At 41.1% G+C, this 18058-nt stretch overlaps 1 protein-coding gene across 2 annotated transcripts in view; it reads right to left on the minus strand.

Annotated features, from left to right (window-relative positions):
- The window catches only part of CLUH (CLUH binding protein of NUMT mRNA), a 103935-nt gene that overhangs the window by 26198 nt on the left and 59679 nt on the right, over positions 1-18058 (minus strand). For both annotated transcript variants that reach the window (XM_089683774.1, XM_089683773.1), the window contains exons 11-17: positions 16582-16811; positions 14202-14306; positions 13314-13414; positions 12239-12391; positions 9880-9942; positions 3605-3849; positions 1606-1690 (exon numbers count right to left, since the gene is read on the minus strand). In XM_089683774.1, the coding sequence (XP_089539900.1) occupies positions 1606-1690; positions 3605-3849; positions 9880-9942; positions 12239-12391; positions 13314-13414; positions 14202-14306; positions 16582-16811 (982 nt within the window). The remainder of the gene's footprint in view (positions 1-1605; positions 1691-3604; positions 3850-9879; positions 9943-12238; positions 12392-13313; positions 13415-14201; positions 14307-16581; positions 16812-18058) is intronic.

The following is an 18058-nucleotide window of genomic DNA, read 5'->3' on the forward strand; positions in this document are numbered from 1 at the left end:
AACAAAAAAAAAAAAAACACATACTCACCTATATGGCTGCAGCATCGGTCTGATGCTGCAGCTGTCCCCCACCGGCTTTAAGACTTTAAGAACTGAGCAATCACATCAGTCTTCACTGTCAGTCACCACTCTTTGCTCCTCCCCTTCAGCACTCACTGGACTGCTGGACTGGGGAGTGGACAGGAGCTGTGGAGTTGACTGAGAGGCTTAGCCACCTGTGGTCCTTAACCTCAGAGAAAAAAGCAAAAAGGACGTAAACTGACCAAGCAAGCATGCCTCAAAATTCCCTACTTTGAGTGGTCAGTTTCCAAAAGAAAGGAGTGGGAATGACAGGATCACCAGGTACGTCTGATGAACAGAGTCAATGAAAGAGTAGAAGACTACTGTTTGAAAAATATGCATATTTAAAACACACACATATAGCTGTAAAAAAAAATACACTTTAAATAACAATTGCACATCCATGTGTAATCTGAACATTCTAATAAGCAAATTATTCTGTGATAAAATATATACAGCTTACACAATATATATGACCATTTTCTCAGATCTAGCAACCCCAAGCTTAAAGTATAACTAAAGGCTACACTTTTTTTTACTTTTGGATAAAGTGGAGAGGAATTAGAACACCTGTCAGTTTTTAATTGCTGTCTATGCCCCTATTAAGAAGATTCACCCTCTATTTGTCCTGTTTACAATTATTATTGAAAGTGTCCCCCAGAAAAGTAATATAGGGGAAATCTTCCAATGGGGACACTAGTTGTGGTGACCTGGGGGTCCCCAAAAATTTCCCTTAATTTGCAGGGATTTCCTATCACTTTCTGTTTGGCTATGGTACAAGGAAATCTCCCCAATGGGACACAGATGGTGGAAAAAAAAATCTGAAAGGGGTTATAACTCATCCTTGCTCTATCCAAAATGGAAAAAAAAAATGTTTTACCTATAATTCTACTTAAACACTAACCATAGCCAACTATTGCCCAATCCCAGCATAAGCCACCAGCCTTAACTCTAATCATAGCTCAACTATAGCCCAATCCCGGCCTAAGCCAAACTCTGTTTATAATGCTAGCCTTGAGATTATATACAAAATGGAAAAAAAAAAAAAAACCTGAAAATTGAAAATGGAAGTTGGATGGCAGTCATTTCCTACATTCACAGTAACTAGAGCTAGCTGACCAGCTCCTGCACAATCCCCAGAAATTAGGAGTATCAAACGACCGCCAAACCATATACCTGCTACCAAGAGAAAAAGGGATTATATTCAGAAAATAATTTACATCCATTCTGCCTTTCTGAATCAATAATCAGGTATAAAATCATAACACTGGCTGAGTTAGCAATCGTTTCTATTTTGCACTCTCCCATAGTCAAATGACAGTCTGTCAAGGAACTGCGAAGATATCCCAAACGTTTATCTACCAAGCAATTTTTGATCTGCTGTGTTGAAGTCACTAGTGACTATAGTTACAAAAGCCTGCACTTTTACATATCATTGCTTTTATATGGAGAGTTTCCAAATCATTGTGTTTACTATGCCAAATACAAAAAATGCCAGAGGCTTCTGGGAGGCTAACAAGGACTGTACTGTGATAAAAGATTTACCTGAATGCCAACTTTATTAGAGATTTCTCTGAGAAGGCCAATTTTCTGCAGGTTGTACACTTCCACCGCATGATCCACATGTTCACTAAGCAAAGAGAAAGTATATACTTAAACAAAAATTTACTTTTTCTTTTTTTGGAAGAGTTGGTTGTAAGAGTTTAAAACAAACCAGCAGGTTACATCTATGCCTCACACAGATCTTACAAAAATAATTAAAAGTAATGATTAAATGAATAATACATGTTAATAATGGTTATGTGTAAAATAACCAAAATTACTTTAAAGATGAACTCCAGGCATGGATTTTAATGCAGAGTCACGTTGTTCTAGTTTGGACCAATGTAAGAATGCATATGTCATACCTCTAGGCCCTGCTTGCTTGCTTAGGATGTGCTGCCATTCACAGAACCCCTTGCATTTTTCTCAATGATTGCAAAGAGTCTTCTGAGTGGACTAGGTGGAGAGACAGGGGCAAGTTTTCAATTTGTCCAATAAAAGAAAGCTTTGCAATTTTTGCAAAAATTGTAAAGAATTCTGTGAAAGTCGCCCATACTGAGCAAGCGATCCCCTGTAGTTACTCTGCAGCAGGGAAGCCACTCAACACAAAACCCAGAAGAAAGCAGTGATCACTGCAGAAACAATCACTACTACATTGATTTTCCTCTTAGACAGCATCCCACAGGTATGGCACACGTATACTTACATCGGTCCAATTTAACTATTCACTAAAGTTCATACCTGGAATTCAGAGGGTTAATTTATGAAAACAAAGTGCTATATAAAATCCTTATATATCCTATAAAACATGGTTAAAATTATTTAGGTAGGCAAATTTTCTTTATCCCAAGTTAAACAACACATGCTGACATATGCTAAATTTGATCCATGCATCTAGGCTTCAATGACCTCTGGTCATGAAAGGGTTCATAGGCTGCATGTCTGCAACCCAGGAGACAGATTGTAAATGGAAATATTGAAGATCTGAGCACACAGCCAATCAGAACTTAGTGACTGTGCATGTAATGTATGCATAATAAAAGTGATTGCTACATAAAGGAAACATAAGAAGCCATTGCCTGAAAAATTAAAAGTATATCTGTATCCAGCACTTTTTTACTAGATTATTTTTTACTGAAAGTGAGTGAAAACCAAAGAGGGTGAACATCCCTAGAAGAGAAACAGACAATAAAACCCTGGGCAGTGGTTCTAACTCACCAGTCTATCCAAAACTAGAAAAAAATGGGTTTGCATTTTAGTTATGCGCAAGTGAAAAGTTTTCCAGTGTGTTTTAGAAAGTTGTACGGAACACATCAGTTCAGGAAAATGCTGTATTTTATTTAACAAAAAACCTTGTATGGATCACTATGTAAAAGTCTGATATCACTCTGCACACCAGAAATTGAGTATATTGCAGGGTCTGACATGAAACTGTGGTTTTCTTTATTCACCACCATAAACCAGAAAAGCACACTGGGAGGTGTAACCTTTACATTGTCACGATACAGCTTCCAGGGCTTTTTTTTTTATATATACAAATTATCATATTATCACTCAGCACTTACCCACTGCTCTTCCACAAAAGCAGTGAGTCTCCACAATCATTTGTTCCAGATTAAAGAGGTTTAGTCAGAAGTGTGACAATATCAGTTGACTTTGTAATGCCCACAAAATTTTGGTTGAGCTGGGAATTCTGGTAAAAGTAATTTACCCACTGAAGAGATTAAAAAAGGACTTAGCAGTAACCTTATTGGAACAACAATTTAGGACAGAGTTTTACGTAAGCCTATCAAGATTGCTTTTTTTATGGTGGCTGTGGGAAGAAACCAGAAAACCCACAGGAAACCTGGCTCTCACTGATAGGCCACAAACTTTTGATGACACAATCATGCTATTACTCCAGTATGACATTGACCATGTACTGTAGGCACATACTGCTGCTTAAAACTTATTAGATGAGTAAAACGTCAACCAGACAGCCTGCGGCATCTGTACCACCTACCATTCAAGGTTGAAGTCAAAGTAGGCTTTGGCTTCAGAGCAGATGTTCTTCCAGAGTTCCTGCGGGGTGACACTGGCCCAGGCTGTGTTGTCAGCACTACTGAGGTTTCGGTTTTTGCGCTTCTTGTTCTTTTTCTTGGAGACCAGTTCATCAGCTGGGAGGTGAGCCACCGAGTTGGGAAAGGAGCTGAGGAAGCAGTTCAGGAAATGGCTAATGGCAGCAGACAGACCTGAGAGTTCTACGCCCTATAGAGGAATAAAATTAAGTTCTTGTCAGGGTGGATTTCTAACAATCTAAGGGTTAGATTTGGAATATATATTAAAAAGCTGAGCGCTGTTTAAAGCCCAATTCCAGACAAAAATTTAATTTAAAATAGTAGATTCAATTACCTTACTCCCCAGGATCTGAAAACATCTCTTGCTAAACCACCCTGGAGTGTAATGAATCAAAGTCACAGTTTCCTCCATGAGTGAAGCTGTGGACCAGGCATTTTTATCTGTTCATTATGTTCTTGGGCACTGGTCTCCTTACTGTCCCTATGAGTTCTTCTGCCTCAGGAGACTATGAGAGAGGACCTAGGCTTACCGGTAAGTCTGTTTCCAGTAGTCTTCATTGAGAGCCCTTGAGATAGTTGAGCTCCTGCCCTCCAAACAAGAAATACATTGCCACTTAAGAACACTTGTTCTTAAGGTGGTCCCCTCCGGCCCAAGTCCAGTTATCCATAGGAACCGAAGGACAAATCTGAAAGACATATCAAACAATAACAAACCCAACAACTTACACCTAGTGCGGGAACGTGCTGTCCTGGCAGACTACTGGAAACAGAGTTACTGGTAAGTCTAACTCTGATTTTTCCCCAGTCGTCTTCCAGGCCAGCCCTTGAAAGGATACACAAGTACTCACCAGATTAGGGGGGGGGGACCACTGCTTGGAGGACTTTTCTCTCAAATGCTAGGTCCTGGCTGGAAAGAAGGTCCAGACGGTAATGCCGGACAAAGGTAGAGAACCTTGACCAAGTTGCTGCCTTGCAGATTTGCCCCAGTTAGCACCTGCTTTCTCTTCCCACATAGCCACCAAAGCCCTAGTAGAGTGTGACTTTAGAACTTTTGGTGGAGGAAGTTGCATGATTCCATAGCATTCCATGATCCCTTGCTATATCCACCTAGCTAAGGTGTTTTTGGAAACCTGTTTGCCTTTCTGCTTCCCTGCATATAGCACAAACAAGGCCTGTTTGTGTTTATGTTAAGCCTGGGTCTGCCTGTGAAATTATTCCATCATCCATAATTTTTAAGAAGGGCTCCCTTATAGATAGAACCTGAATCTCCCCTATTTTGCGGGCCATGGTGAGGGTCACCAGGAAGACTGTCTGCAAAAGTCAGCCTGCATAGTGAGGCCTCTTGCAGCAGCTCAGAGATTTGATGGTGCCCCTCAGTGCTACGGACATGTCCCAATTAGAACATTTCCAGAATTTGGACGGTTTGTTTTTACTCACTGCTTTGCAAAACTTCATAATTAGAGGTTCTTCTTGCATAGAGCATTCAAGATAAAATGGACAGGGCCATTATTTGCACCTTTAGGGTACTCAGAGCAAGTCCCTTCTCCGGCCCTTGCTGTAAGAATTCTAAAATAGTTGTAGTGTCCATTCAAGATCTATTATTTTCATAGCACCATGAGTTGAATTTTTTCCTTTTTTCTATATGAGGGTCCTTTTGACCTCAAATCTCTTTCAGAAGTCAGGCTATCAACTTGAGGTTTCCTGACTTGAGGTGGTGAAAAGTCCCGTCGCATCAGATCCTCCCTGAGAGGAAGCGACTAAGGTTGTTCAGCCGAAAGGGAGAAGAGTTGTGAAAACCACACCCTTTTGGGCCAAAACGGAGTGATTAAAATTTACGTTGTCTGTTCCTGTAGAAATTTGTTCAGAACTCTGGGATCAGGTGAACCGGGGGGAAGGCGTAGCACTTACCAAAATTCCAGGGATTCTGAAGAGCATCGACTGCCAGGGCTGGATCCCACAGATTTGGTGAATAGAAAAGATCCACTTTAGCATTCCTGGCTGATACAAAAATATCTATTTCTGGCATCCCGAAACGGTCTGAAATCTCTGCAAACCCTTCTGGGTGCAGCTCCCATTCTTCCTGCGACAATTCTTGGCGACTGAGGAAATCTGCCACTTGGTTGTGATCCCCTTTTAAGTGAACCACTGACAATGATAAAAGATTCTTCTTTGCCCACCAGCAGATCTGGTCTGAAATATTGATTAAAAGGTGGACTCCTGGTGTTCCCTTGTTTGTTTAAATATGCGACTGCTGTTTAGTTGTTGGGCAGGATCATGAGGTGATTTCCCATCACCTGATCTTAAAAACAGGGAATGGCTTTTGCTTCTGCCATAAGCTCTCTCCAATTTGAAGAGGCCTGGGCTTCTTCTGAGACCTAGTCCCCTTGGGCAGGCCGCCCTCCCTGATGGGCTCCCCAGCCTCACCTGCTCGCATCCATCGTCAGCTTCTGCGAAATCGGAAACGACCAGAGTAACCCCTGATTTAAATGCGTGTGGTCTCTCTACCACCATAATACCCTCTTCACTGCTGTTTGTAGACATATCTTCCTGTCCAGGTCCTCCTGCCCCTGTAGTTGCAGAAGAAAGGACTGCAAAGGCCTTAGATGGAGTCTGACCTACTGAACGGCCGGAATTTCCGATGCCATCAAGCCTAGTACTGAGTTCTCAGACTGACACTGGTTGATTGTTGTGTAGAGCCCCCCACTCTCCTAATTAGATTCTGGACCTTCTCCTCTGCAAGGACTATGTCACCTCCTTTATCCATGCAGTCCTTTAAATACCCCATGTCCTCAAAAGGCAAGCGCTGACCTCTTAGAGACACTTCCGATAGGCGAGCATCTAGTTTGGGATATTTATTCCAAACCGCCTGGGGATCTTTATCAAATGTAAACATTGTTTTGTGACTGACGGGGAAAAAAAGTTTTTTTCTCTGGGTCTGCCCACTCTTTAACCATTAGCCGCCCGGCCAATGGCCGTTTGGCGGCTTGAAATGCGCTCCTAAATTCCGGGTGCACGCCATTTGGCGTGCTCCCGCACATGCGCAGTTTGCGGCACAGCAGAGCAGCGCAGCAGCGGGATCTGTCACGGGCCGTGCACCTCGGACACGGCCGATGACAGATCCGAGTACCGGCTCCCGTAGCTGGTACCATGTGACCTGCTGTGACCAATCACAGCAGGTCACATGATAGTTGTATACAATGGATGGCTTCATTCATGATGCCATCCATTGTATACTAGTGCCTAGCTGTGAATGGTCACAGCAGGTCACATGCACATGTCATGTGATTAGCTGTGACCAAATCACAGCTAAGCACAAAAAAAAAAAAAAAGCTGAATGAATTGATTTCATTCAGCTAAATGCTTGCTTATAGCAAAGTAATTCTTTGCTATAAGCAAACTGTGTATAAAAAAAAAAAAAAAAAAATACTGATCATTCCCCCAAAGTAGTACAATGTTACTATGGTAACATTGTACTACTTTGGTCATAGTAAAATATGAAAAAAAAATCTTTAAAAAAATGTAATAAAAAATTAAATATAATAAAAAAAATAAAAAAAAATAAAAAAATATATATATATTTTTTTTTTTCACACTGTCACCAGTCAGTGTCCATGTTCACCGCCATGCCAGTTATATGAAGACGCTGTACTGCACTGGTGACAGTATGTAAAAAAAAAAATTGTGAAAATAATTTTTTTAATTTTTTCATTTTCCGAAAAATTATGACAAAAAAATACAACTTCAAAAAACTCGCCATGCCTCTTATGAAGTACGTCGGACTGTCTACTCTGCAAAAAAGGGGTCATTTGGGGGATATCTGTACTATTCTGACATTCTTGGACCTCAAGAAATTAGATTGGCTGTCAGTACTTCAGGATTGATCAATATTCAGATCTATACCATAGTTTGTGAACTCTATAACTTTCCTACAAACTAAAAAATACATCCTAATTTGGGTTATTTTCACCAAAGACATGTAGCAGAATACATCTCGGCCTAAATTTATGAAGAACAATTATTTATTTGTAAACTTTTATAACAGAAACAAAGAAAATGTGTTTTTTTTCCAAAATTTTTGGTCTTTTTTTGTTAATTTAGCAAAAAATAAAAACCCCAGCGGTGATTAAATACCACCAAAAGAAAGCTCTAGTTGTGTGAAGAAAATGATAAAATTTTAGTTTGGGTACAGTGTTGTATGACCGCGCAATTGTCATTCAAAGTGTGAGAGCGCTGAAACCTGAAAAATGGCCTGGGCAGGAAGGTGTAAAATCACACGGTATTGAAACGGTTAAAGCACATTACCTGGTGCACTGGAAATACTTTAGAATTTTTTCTTATAAGGCCTGTCAGGTCATGTTTTGATGGTTGACCCTTCTCTTCCTCAATTTCTAAGGTCTTTTAAATGGCCGCTAAGAACTCCTTGACATCTAAGGACAATGTAAACTTAGAGCCTTTCCTTTCATCTTCCTTTCTGCTCAGATTCCGAACTGAAAGCATCAGCATCACTAGTCGCCAGGTTTACTGCCCTGTCCGCAGAGACATCCTGAAGCCACCGACCCTGGCGAGGCTATAGGTGAGGATTGAGTAGCTGGAGCAGTAGGTGTTCTGATGTCTGCAATCAGCTTCTTAAACTCCTTAGAGGTAGAGGGCATTTCTTCCTTGACTGACCCAAATAAGTTTGCATAAAGGGTGTCCGACTCCTTTTTTAACAAACAGGCGACACACTGTTTACAATGCGATTCTGTGTATTCCGCAGCCATCTTCGTTCCACACTTTGCAGAGTGCTTTTTTTTTTTTAAATAGGCTTGGGGTCTTTAAGCGGCTTTGCCTGCCAAAGACATAAAAACACAGGAGTCCCAGGTGGTCAATACACAACTAACCCACCATGGAAACGTGCTCACTCAGTGAACACTGCACTCCTGCTGTGCCTCAGACAGCTAGGCATCTCAACCACCCAGGCACTCGGACCCAAAGTCTTAGACACAAAAGGACACCCACTGGTACTTGCATACCCCAGAGCCTGTGCGGACGGCAGCTCAAACTCATCCCCCTACATCCTGTGGGCTGTGTGGTGCTCATTCTGTCCCCTGCAGTGGCATCCACATAAAGTACCAGCCGGCCTCCTCTTCTGCCTGCGCCTTTAAGGGGTCGGGACCACTTCCCCAGGGCACACGCCAATGACGTCATCCCACCCCGGAAGTGGCATGCCTGCTTTTCTGGTCCAAGAAGCATCCAGCCGTAGAAGCTGCCCCCGCCCCATTCCCACTGAAGCCACCAAGGGGATGCTTACACCGCTGTCCTCCGCCACGCCTGGGCTCAGAGGGAGGCTAAGGAGGGAGTGCTGAGGCCGCCAAACCGACCAACTCAACCAAAAAATGTCAGCAAGGTAAGATGACCTCTGGACCGGAGCTCTCATTCCCATAGGCAGCCCTTTTAAAGATGGAGCACTCCAGCTGTCCCTCAGGCAACATTTCCACTCTGGATGGAGGAAACACAATAACTGGGCATGGGCCTGAGGGACCGCCTTAAGAAAAAGTTTATTATTTATTTCAGGTACTTATATAGCGCCATCAATTTACGCAGCAATTTACATATATATTGTACATTCACATCAGTCCCTAACCCTCAAAGGGCTTACAACCTAAGGTCCCTAACTCACATTCATACATACACATACTAGGGCCAATTTAGACAGGAGCCAATTAACCTACTAGCATGTCGGAGTGTGGGAGGAAACCGGAGAACCCGGAGGAAACCCACGCAGGCACAGGGAAAACATGCAAACTCCAAGTGTGGCAATGTGTGTCCTGTTTGGAGGGGAAGAGTTACATCCCTCAAGGCCTTTCTGACTTGCGAGCTAGTTATGACGTCTCTCCTGCACATGCGCACAGGAGTCATGGCACAGCACTGGCTGCAAAACATGCAAATATCTCCTAAATGGTGCATGTTTAAGAGATATTAATTTTACCAACAGGTAAGCTTTATTATAAGCTTACCTATAGGTAAATGTGACAAAGCAGAGTTTACTACCACTTTAAATAATACAGTCTCTAACCATTCTTATTTCTTGTATGATTTACAAAGAGCGCACAACAGATTCCTATGCTCTAATATTAGCGAATGTGCTAAAAAAATAAGAAAGTGCCACTAAAAACTACATTTTATTAAATCTGTTTATAAAACATGAAAAAAAAAAATTGTTAAAAAATGTTTGTATTACCTGCAGATATGTCTTGAAGACGTGCTTTGCAGATCTGGTAATCACTTCACTAATTAAGATTTTCTGACAAAAGATGAAGACAGTCATAATTTGTTTTTCTTACTATAAACCTGTAAAGAAAACACCTGGAAATCATGCAAATATATACAATGGTTACAACTATTTCTGCTCAGAGTAGGGTGGAAAGCTGCATTTCTGTATCAATGATGACAGAAGATCAACGTGAAGTCCTCTGCAGGAAGACTGTTGAACTAACAAAGTCTTTGGAGCCCACAGGAAATATTTCCGGTTTCTTTATTTAAACCTCTTGCACATGGGGGGGTCATAATTTACTGATTTTTACGCAAGACGTTGACAGAAAGTCCCTGAATTAAGAAACAGTGGGGTTGATTTACTAATTCTGGAGAATGCAAAATCTGGTGCAGCTGTGCATGACAGCCAATCAGCTTCTAACTTCAGTTTGTTCAATTAAACTTTGACAAATAAACCTGGAAGCTGACTGGTTTCTATGCAGAGCTGTACCAGATTTTGCACTCTCCAGCTTTATTAAATCAACCTGGTGTGTAAAGGCATGATTATTGTTGAGTATAGGTTAGTAAACTTGTGTAAGCATGTAGACAGGTAAAATTCTTCTTCACTGCCAGATGAAAAATTTTCCATTTTTGTTTTACAGCTCTGTACTCAACGATGTATTACTAATATTTACTCTGCTGTGCGCATTGTCCCATAGAACAATGCATCTTGTTTCAGATCAGCAAAAAAAAATTTTTTTTTTTTTTATTCCATAATGTTTTATATTTTCTTTTTTACTCCTGTGTGCAAGAGGCCTTAAAGTGGCACGATTATTAAAGTGCTCAATATCGCACTTGGTCGCAGGACCAGGATATTTCCCCTGCAGTCTAACTTTTTATCATCAGAAGCCATTTTTAAAAAGTCTGTACCAAGGAAGTAAGGAGGCTGCAGTTTCTAACCCCTGGTTTAATTCAGTAGCTTTAGAACAATCTCAAGCACTCTGGGACAAGTGTGCTATATGCATAATGTGCTTGATCAATAAAGTTGATTACAGGTTTGCTGCTTGGTATACAGCTGTCATTAGTTCTGATCTCATATGAATGCAGCTGGAGACAAGCCAGGAGGAGGCCAGCAACTAAGGTAGGGAAGATGGAACGCCTTAAGCAGGGTCATCATTTTGCTCATTATTAGTATGTCAGCAATGGCAGCCCCCATTACTCTCTCAGCACAGATTTCCGATAAATAAATAGGATAACATTTTCTGTGAATACCATAGATTTTAACCCTTTCGCTGCCAGGTCCTTATGGCGTATGGACATACAGCACTGCTTCTAGCTGGCCAGGTCCATATGCCGTATGGACCCGACATTCCTCCTCCTGTTATAAGCTCATGGTCACTTCAGTAATCACGAATATCTAGCAAAACTGTTCAGCAGACTGCTGAAAAAAACAATATCTCCAAGTAGTGGATGACAATCTGCAGCTCAGAGCTATTTACTTATAATGTGACCCCCCCCCCCCCCTCATTACTGCATCTCTGACATTTCTTTCCTGTGTCCCCCCGCAGTGCAGTCAGCTAAACTGCAGCCCCCCACCACTCTTATTTCCCCCTTCCCTGCCGCACCGATCACGCAGCACCCGTCTCTCTACACCCCATCCCAATCCCTGCAGTGTTGCTTGCTGGCTTCCTGCCCACCCCACCAGCTGCAGCTACTGCTGAGGCACAGGTGGGATATTGGTGTCAGAATGGCAGGGCTGGTAAACAATCCTTCCTTTCCAGATTGAACACAGTGAGTAGTCAATACCAATCGGTCCTGTGTTCATTCATCACCAAAGCATTGTAAACTGAAAGCATAGTAAGCTCCTGCAGACTTTCAGGACATCTGTCTGTCCATACCTCCTGTATGGGCGGGCAGGCAGTTACTTGAGAGCAGGAAGATCCATTAACTACAGGAGTGCTCTCATTGTTTGAGAACTACAAGACGTCAGCCGCAATAACTGATGGTACTTGCAGTCTAATAATTCACAGGAAACTGTGAATGAATGGCGCGGCTGTGTGGGTGGAGCCCTGCATAGCTGCATTGTTTTCAAATTGTGACAGCAAGTACAGGGAAAAGATGGATGGGTGGAGACGGAGTGCATGCTGAACATGTTACACCATAAATACGGGGGTAACACATCCAGATAGCTGAGCTTAGCCTTTAATAATGTACCCAAATGTAGGTTTGCCTTCTGCAGAATGCAGCGAAGCCATCGATAATATCCACAGTTAGATAGCTATCCGATAGCCTTGCTTTGTTCTCCTTAGCCCTGCAATCTGATGCAAACAATTGACTTCATTACTTACATAGACATGATCTAGTTGGGATGGGACAGGAAACTTCTTGGCAATGTCTATAACTTTTCCAAGATAGCGCATGTTAATTCCTCTCTGATGCATTGCTTCAGCTAAGGTGGCTCCATCCATGGGAACTACATTATGATCAAGGCAGTCCTTAATCTGTAAAGGATGACACAATCACACATTGTCATGCAGAGAACTTAGTATACAAACACAAAAATGTACCCACTAAATAGATATACAGTAATATGCCTGCCTATTGTGTGTGGTCTTGTATGAAAAATATAGCCAAAGTAAAAAAAAAAAAAAAAAGTGTTGGCCTCTTCTACTAATATATATCATAACAAGAGCAATTATTTGGTTTTCCTGCAGCATTATTAGTTATGACTTGATAAGAACCACTCTAACAAGGAGAGTATGCCTCCATATAGTGGCAAATTTTATGATATAGTGACCAGAAACAAAAAAATGACTGGCTCCTAAGTAGGATTACAGACTTCGGCAGTCCAGAGACACAGTAAATTGCAAGTCTCAAGGAGAACACTTGAAAACACGTACTGAAAAAGAACAAGGACAAGGCCTCTGTCTTGTCTTAGGAGTTATACAACATCTAATGGCTCAGTCATGAAGTTGCTAAGCTGACCCCCAGCAACCTGCACAGCCACTTAGTCATCTCACAACAAACTGACTAGCAGCAGGTTTAGACAGATACAGAATCTGCTAAAAATGCTAAGGATTCATTTTGTATATTTGTGTTTTTATTCACTTTGCTATCAGTAATTTACCAAAATGGAAAATTGAGAAAATGTAGCCCAGTGGCAAACAACCAGCTTCCTTTGTTTTCCATTCTGTAAAGAAAAGATGTAACATGACTCACTGTCATTTTGATTTTCCAGCTCTTGAATAAACTTATCCCAAATAAAAAACAAAACAAAAAAAACCACAAATATCTAAAAACTGTTTTACTGGTATCAATATGACCATCACTGTATTGCGATTACATTAGAGAAACACTTGCTTGCCGTTTAAAATACGTAATCATAATAATGCAATGGAGGCCATGTTCTAATGACATTCTTACCAAACATGGAATCTGACAGGTCAGCACAAAAGAGGCCGCATCCTTCAGCAGCTGTTTCTGATTCTGCACCTCTGCCTGTGTACACTCAGGAAAACGCACACCTGTAGTAAAATACACATGTAAGTGGCATATATTAGTTTCGAGTTTCCCATTCACCTTTAAAATGCATGTAAATGTTTAATGAAATGTCAACCCTACAATGAAATAAAAATATTACAGATCACCGTGCAGTTCTAGGACCTGAACAGAGGTGTCTGGTCTTTGTGTTACATAGAATTTCTTAGTGACCTTAAAGTACACCTGCATGGTTCTGAAACATACTGAACCCACTTTAGACTAAGATAGAAGGCAGCATCCAATGTCTGAAGATCACACCACACAACAAAAGTGCCTCTGTTGTCCTCTTTAAACCGCTAAAACTATACAAGCAGCTACCAGGTTCACACTACACACCATCATCTCATAATGAAGTGCAGGTATTTTGGCAGAGGCACACACACACACACACGTACAAAACTGGGAAGTTTTTACATGGTGGCACACTTTTACAAGCTGCTTGGGGCACGGGGAGCACAGCAGAGGCACTTTAAAGTTAATGAACACAATCTACTGGTACTGGTTAGTCCCTTCCAATACAACAATGTTAACACTTTTGGATACACTGGTACCTTTAAAAATAAGGTTTACTCTAGCCATTTACACTTTTGCCATTACAGTAGAATACCTCTGAGTGATGTCACATAACTTGTCACACAACTTGCTACAAAAACGGCAAGCTGGCATGCCATGGATAGCTGCACCAAAATCAGTACTAGATTAGTGCACTTTACAGCACTAAACAGTTGACCCCTACAATTTTTACATATAATGTTAAGTATCTCTGAGTACCTGGAGAAAAGATGTCTGGGTTGAAGCGAATATCAAATGATGTTTCACTAATTGAGCCAACAGCCTGACATGCCTTACGAATTACCTCTCGACTCTTCAAATCAACTACAAAGAAAAAAAGAAAGAGAAAAAAAAAAGATAATACATTACACATATACACACAAATCTATCTATCTATCTATCTATCTATATATATATATATATATATATATATATATATATATATATATATATATATATATATATATATATTATTATAATACAGGATTTATATAGCGCCAACAGTTTGCTCAGCGCTTTACAATATAACGGGAGACAATACAGCAACAGTACAGTTCAATACAAGAGGGATAGGAGGGCCCTGCTCCTTGGAGCTTACAATCCAGGAGAGCTTATATATATCATACATACATATATCATACATACACACACACACATACATATGCATACATACATACACACACACACACAGTGAAGGAAATAAGTATTTGATCCCCTGCTGATTTTGATTGTTCGCCGACTCAAAGAAACAATCAGTCTAAAAATTGAATGGTAGGTGTTTTGTAACACTGAGAAACAGAATAACACAAAATTCTAAAGAAATGCATGTAACAAATTATGCACGGATTTGCATGTTCATGAGGGAAATAAGTATTTGATCCCCTTCACAAAACATGACTTAGTACTTGGTGGCAAATCCGTTGTTGGCAATCACAAAGGTCAGACATTTCCTGTAGTTGGCCACCAGGTTTGCACACATCTTAGGAGAGATTTTGGCCCACTCCTCTTGGCAGATCCTCTCCAAGTCATTAAGGTTTGGTGGCCGATGTTTGGCAACTTGAACTTCAAGCTCCCTCCACAGATTTTCAATCGGACTAAGGTCTGGAGACTGGCTAGGCCAAGGATTTCAATCCTTGTCGACATAAGTGTGTTACCAATTGTTTTCTTGGTGACTGTGGTCCCAGCTGCCTGGAGATCATTGACAAGATCCTCACGTGTAGTTCTGGGATGATTCCTCACTGTTCTCATGGTCATTGACACTCCACGAGGTGAGATCTTGCATGGTGCACCAGACCTAGGGAGACTGACAGTTGTTTTGTGTTTCTTCCATTTTTGAATGATTGCACCAACTGTTGTCACCTTTTCACCAAGCTGCTTGGCGATAGTTTGGTAGTCCAGTCCAGCCTTGTGTAGGTCTAAAATCTTGTCCCTGACATCCTTGGACAGCTCTTTGGTATTTGCCATGGTGGAGAGTTTGGAATCTGATTGTTTGATTGCTCCTGTGGACAGGTGTCTTTTATACAGGTAACAAAATGAGATTAGCAGCACTCGTTTTAAGAGACTGCTTCTAATCTCAGCTTGTTACCTGTATGAAAGACACCTGGTAACCAGAATCCTGCTGAATGATAGGGGATCAAATACTTATTTCCTTCATGTACATGCAAATCAGTGAATGTGTTGAACATGCATTTCTTTTGAATTTGTTGTTGCTATTCTGTCTCTCAGTGTTACAATACACCTACCATTCAATTTTTAGACTGATCATTTCTTTGTGAGTGGGCAAACATTCAAAATCAGCAGGGGATCAAATAATTATTTCCTTCACTATATATACACACATACATACATACATATATATATATATATACATACATATACACACATACATACACAACATGTATAAGCAATTTTGAAACATATACCAATAGAATGAAGACAGTGAGCCAAGTAACAGTACAACCATGTTCTATATAAGGGATGTGTAACACATCCTGGATCACCAATATGGATCTAAAAGTTTTAATAAATGATCACATAGTTACAGCAAAGCAACGTTTCGGAGTCTCGCAGGACCCCTTCATCAGGCATGTGACATGCCTGATGAAGAGGTCCTACGAGACTCCGAAAACGTTGCCTTGCTGTAACTATGTGATCGTTTATTAAAACTTTTGGACCATATTGGTGATCCTTGGTGTGCTGGTGACATTCTCCCTTGCTGATTCTGTTCGGTTCCAGCCGACGGTCACTGCTGCAGCACCCATTTATACACACACCCATTATTAAACACAGGAACATGTGCGTTTGGATTGCACACTTGCAGTCTGACACATCCTGACAAAAATTTAAATTCTGTAGCTTTATTTAATAATAAAAAAAGAACATAGCATTATGTTTTGTTCTACCTCTTCAAAAGAGTTCTTTATCTTGAGTTTACATTTTCGACACTGAAAGCTCAACACCAACATGAAAGAATCGTGGTTTGCCATAAGAACCAGATAAATTACAGCTGCCTTCCCCAAAATGTACTGTACATCAGCTCATATACTGAAAGCTTAGTAAGTTCACTTAGAAGACACAGCTAATGTAAATAGGTTTCTACCTGCTTCGTTGTTGGAAGCCACAGTCTCAGCTAGCTCTTTGACTTGGGACTCGCCATCTATACTGTCCCCCATCTTGTCCTCAGACAGACTGCTTTCCCGAGGTTCAGTTTTGGCAGATGAATCGGATGAGGTTGCAGGACCCCCATTTTCTAGGGAACCAACATTCTCCTGTGAGGAGCTCTTCTGCTGCATCAGCTGCATGGCAGCCAACTTCATGAACAGGAGGTATCTGAAACAGAATCATGGCAAGCCATCAGTACAACAGTTAGTTCTTCAACCTATAGATCCATTGGACCCAAAACAGTAAACCATTGATGGATGAATTCCTGATAATTTTTAAAGGAAACCAATACCGACACAAATATCTCCCCTCTTCCAATCTACGCACTTGATCTATATGACGGTCAAACTGGAAAGGTCTGCAGTTAAAGCCTCCATATTTCTCTCAATAGATTTTCCCTTGAAATCACTTGCACTCCCAGCTCCACCCCTTTCCAACTCAAGCCAGTCCCACAGCTAACCCTTTTAATCCTTCCACTCCCTCCACATCCTATAGGCAACTACATTAAGCAAGCAAAATGGGTAACCCTACAATTTTATAGGAATTATGTGTGAATTATGAACTCCAATATTGTATTTGATTACAACTTAACACTGTTCACACAGTGCATTTTTCACCTTTTATTTACAATGGACTAACCAATGGACTTTACAATGTACAATTGTTAAAAAAAGATAACCCAATAACATGATACAGATACCACTTTCTTCCAGATATTTGCTGACTTGCGTGCTGCTTCTTATTCCCATCTCTGTACCCTATACTCAGACTGAGTTTTTAGTATATATACTGCCCACTGCACAATGATCAAAGAGTCTATAAAATCAGACACAAGCAGCCTGTTGGTTAAAACACCATGTCCCTACTAGTGCATGCCAGTGGCACCTTCGCTAATGCTGCATATAGACACACAAAGATGTCCCAAGTAATGCAGTGTATTACCTAGACTGAGGCTGTGTACAACCAGTGGTGAGACTCCCCACCCCCTGCTATACTTACAGTCAGCACCACCGTAGAAAGTCCAGTGGTCGGGGGGGATTTGAAATCCCCTCTCTTCTGCCTTTTCCCTGTGCAGCTCTCCAAGATCGATGATTGGCCCGTGCTGTCACAGTGAATTTATCTGGTCCGTCCCAGAAGCTCTGCACAAAGATGGAGAAGAGTGGGGATTTCAAATTCCCAAACCATCTGCGGGGATGCTGATAGCTCCCCAACCCTAGAAGAAAGTACAGGAGGGACCAGGGTTGTCCGGTGTTAGTGTTACCTTTACATTTTCTCTCTTAAGTAATCTAATACTAACTTTTTTTTACTACTGTCAGTCATAAGAGATTGTGTGATCCACTGAAACAAGCACTAGGAAATTGAGGACTGCCATCACAAGCTGTTGTGCTAGAAAAATACCCCCCTAAAAAATAAAC

This window comes from Staurois parvus, unplaced genomic scaffold, assembly GCF_062004578.1.
Source record: "Staurois parvus isolate SC_StPar_1 unplaced genomic scaffold, SC_StPar_1.0 ptg000321l, whole genome shotgun sequence".
Lineage (NCBI taxonomy): Eukaryota > Metazoa > Chordata > Amphibia > Anura > Ranidae > Staurois > Staurois parvus.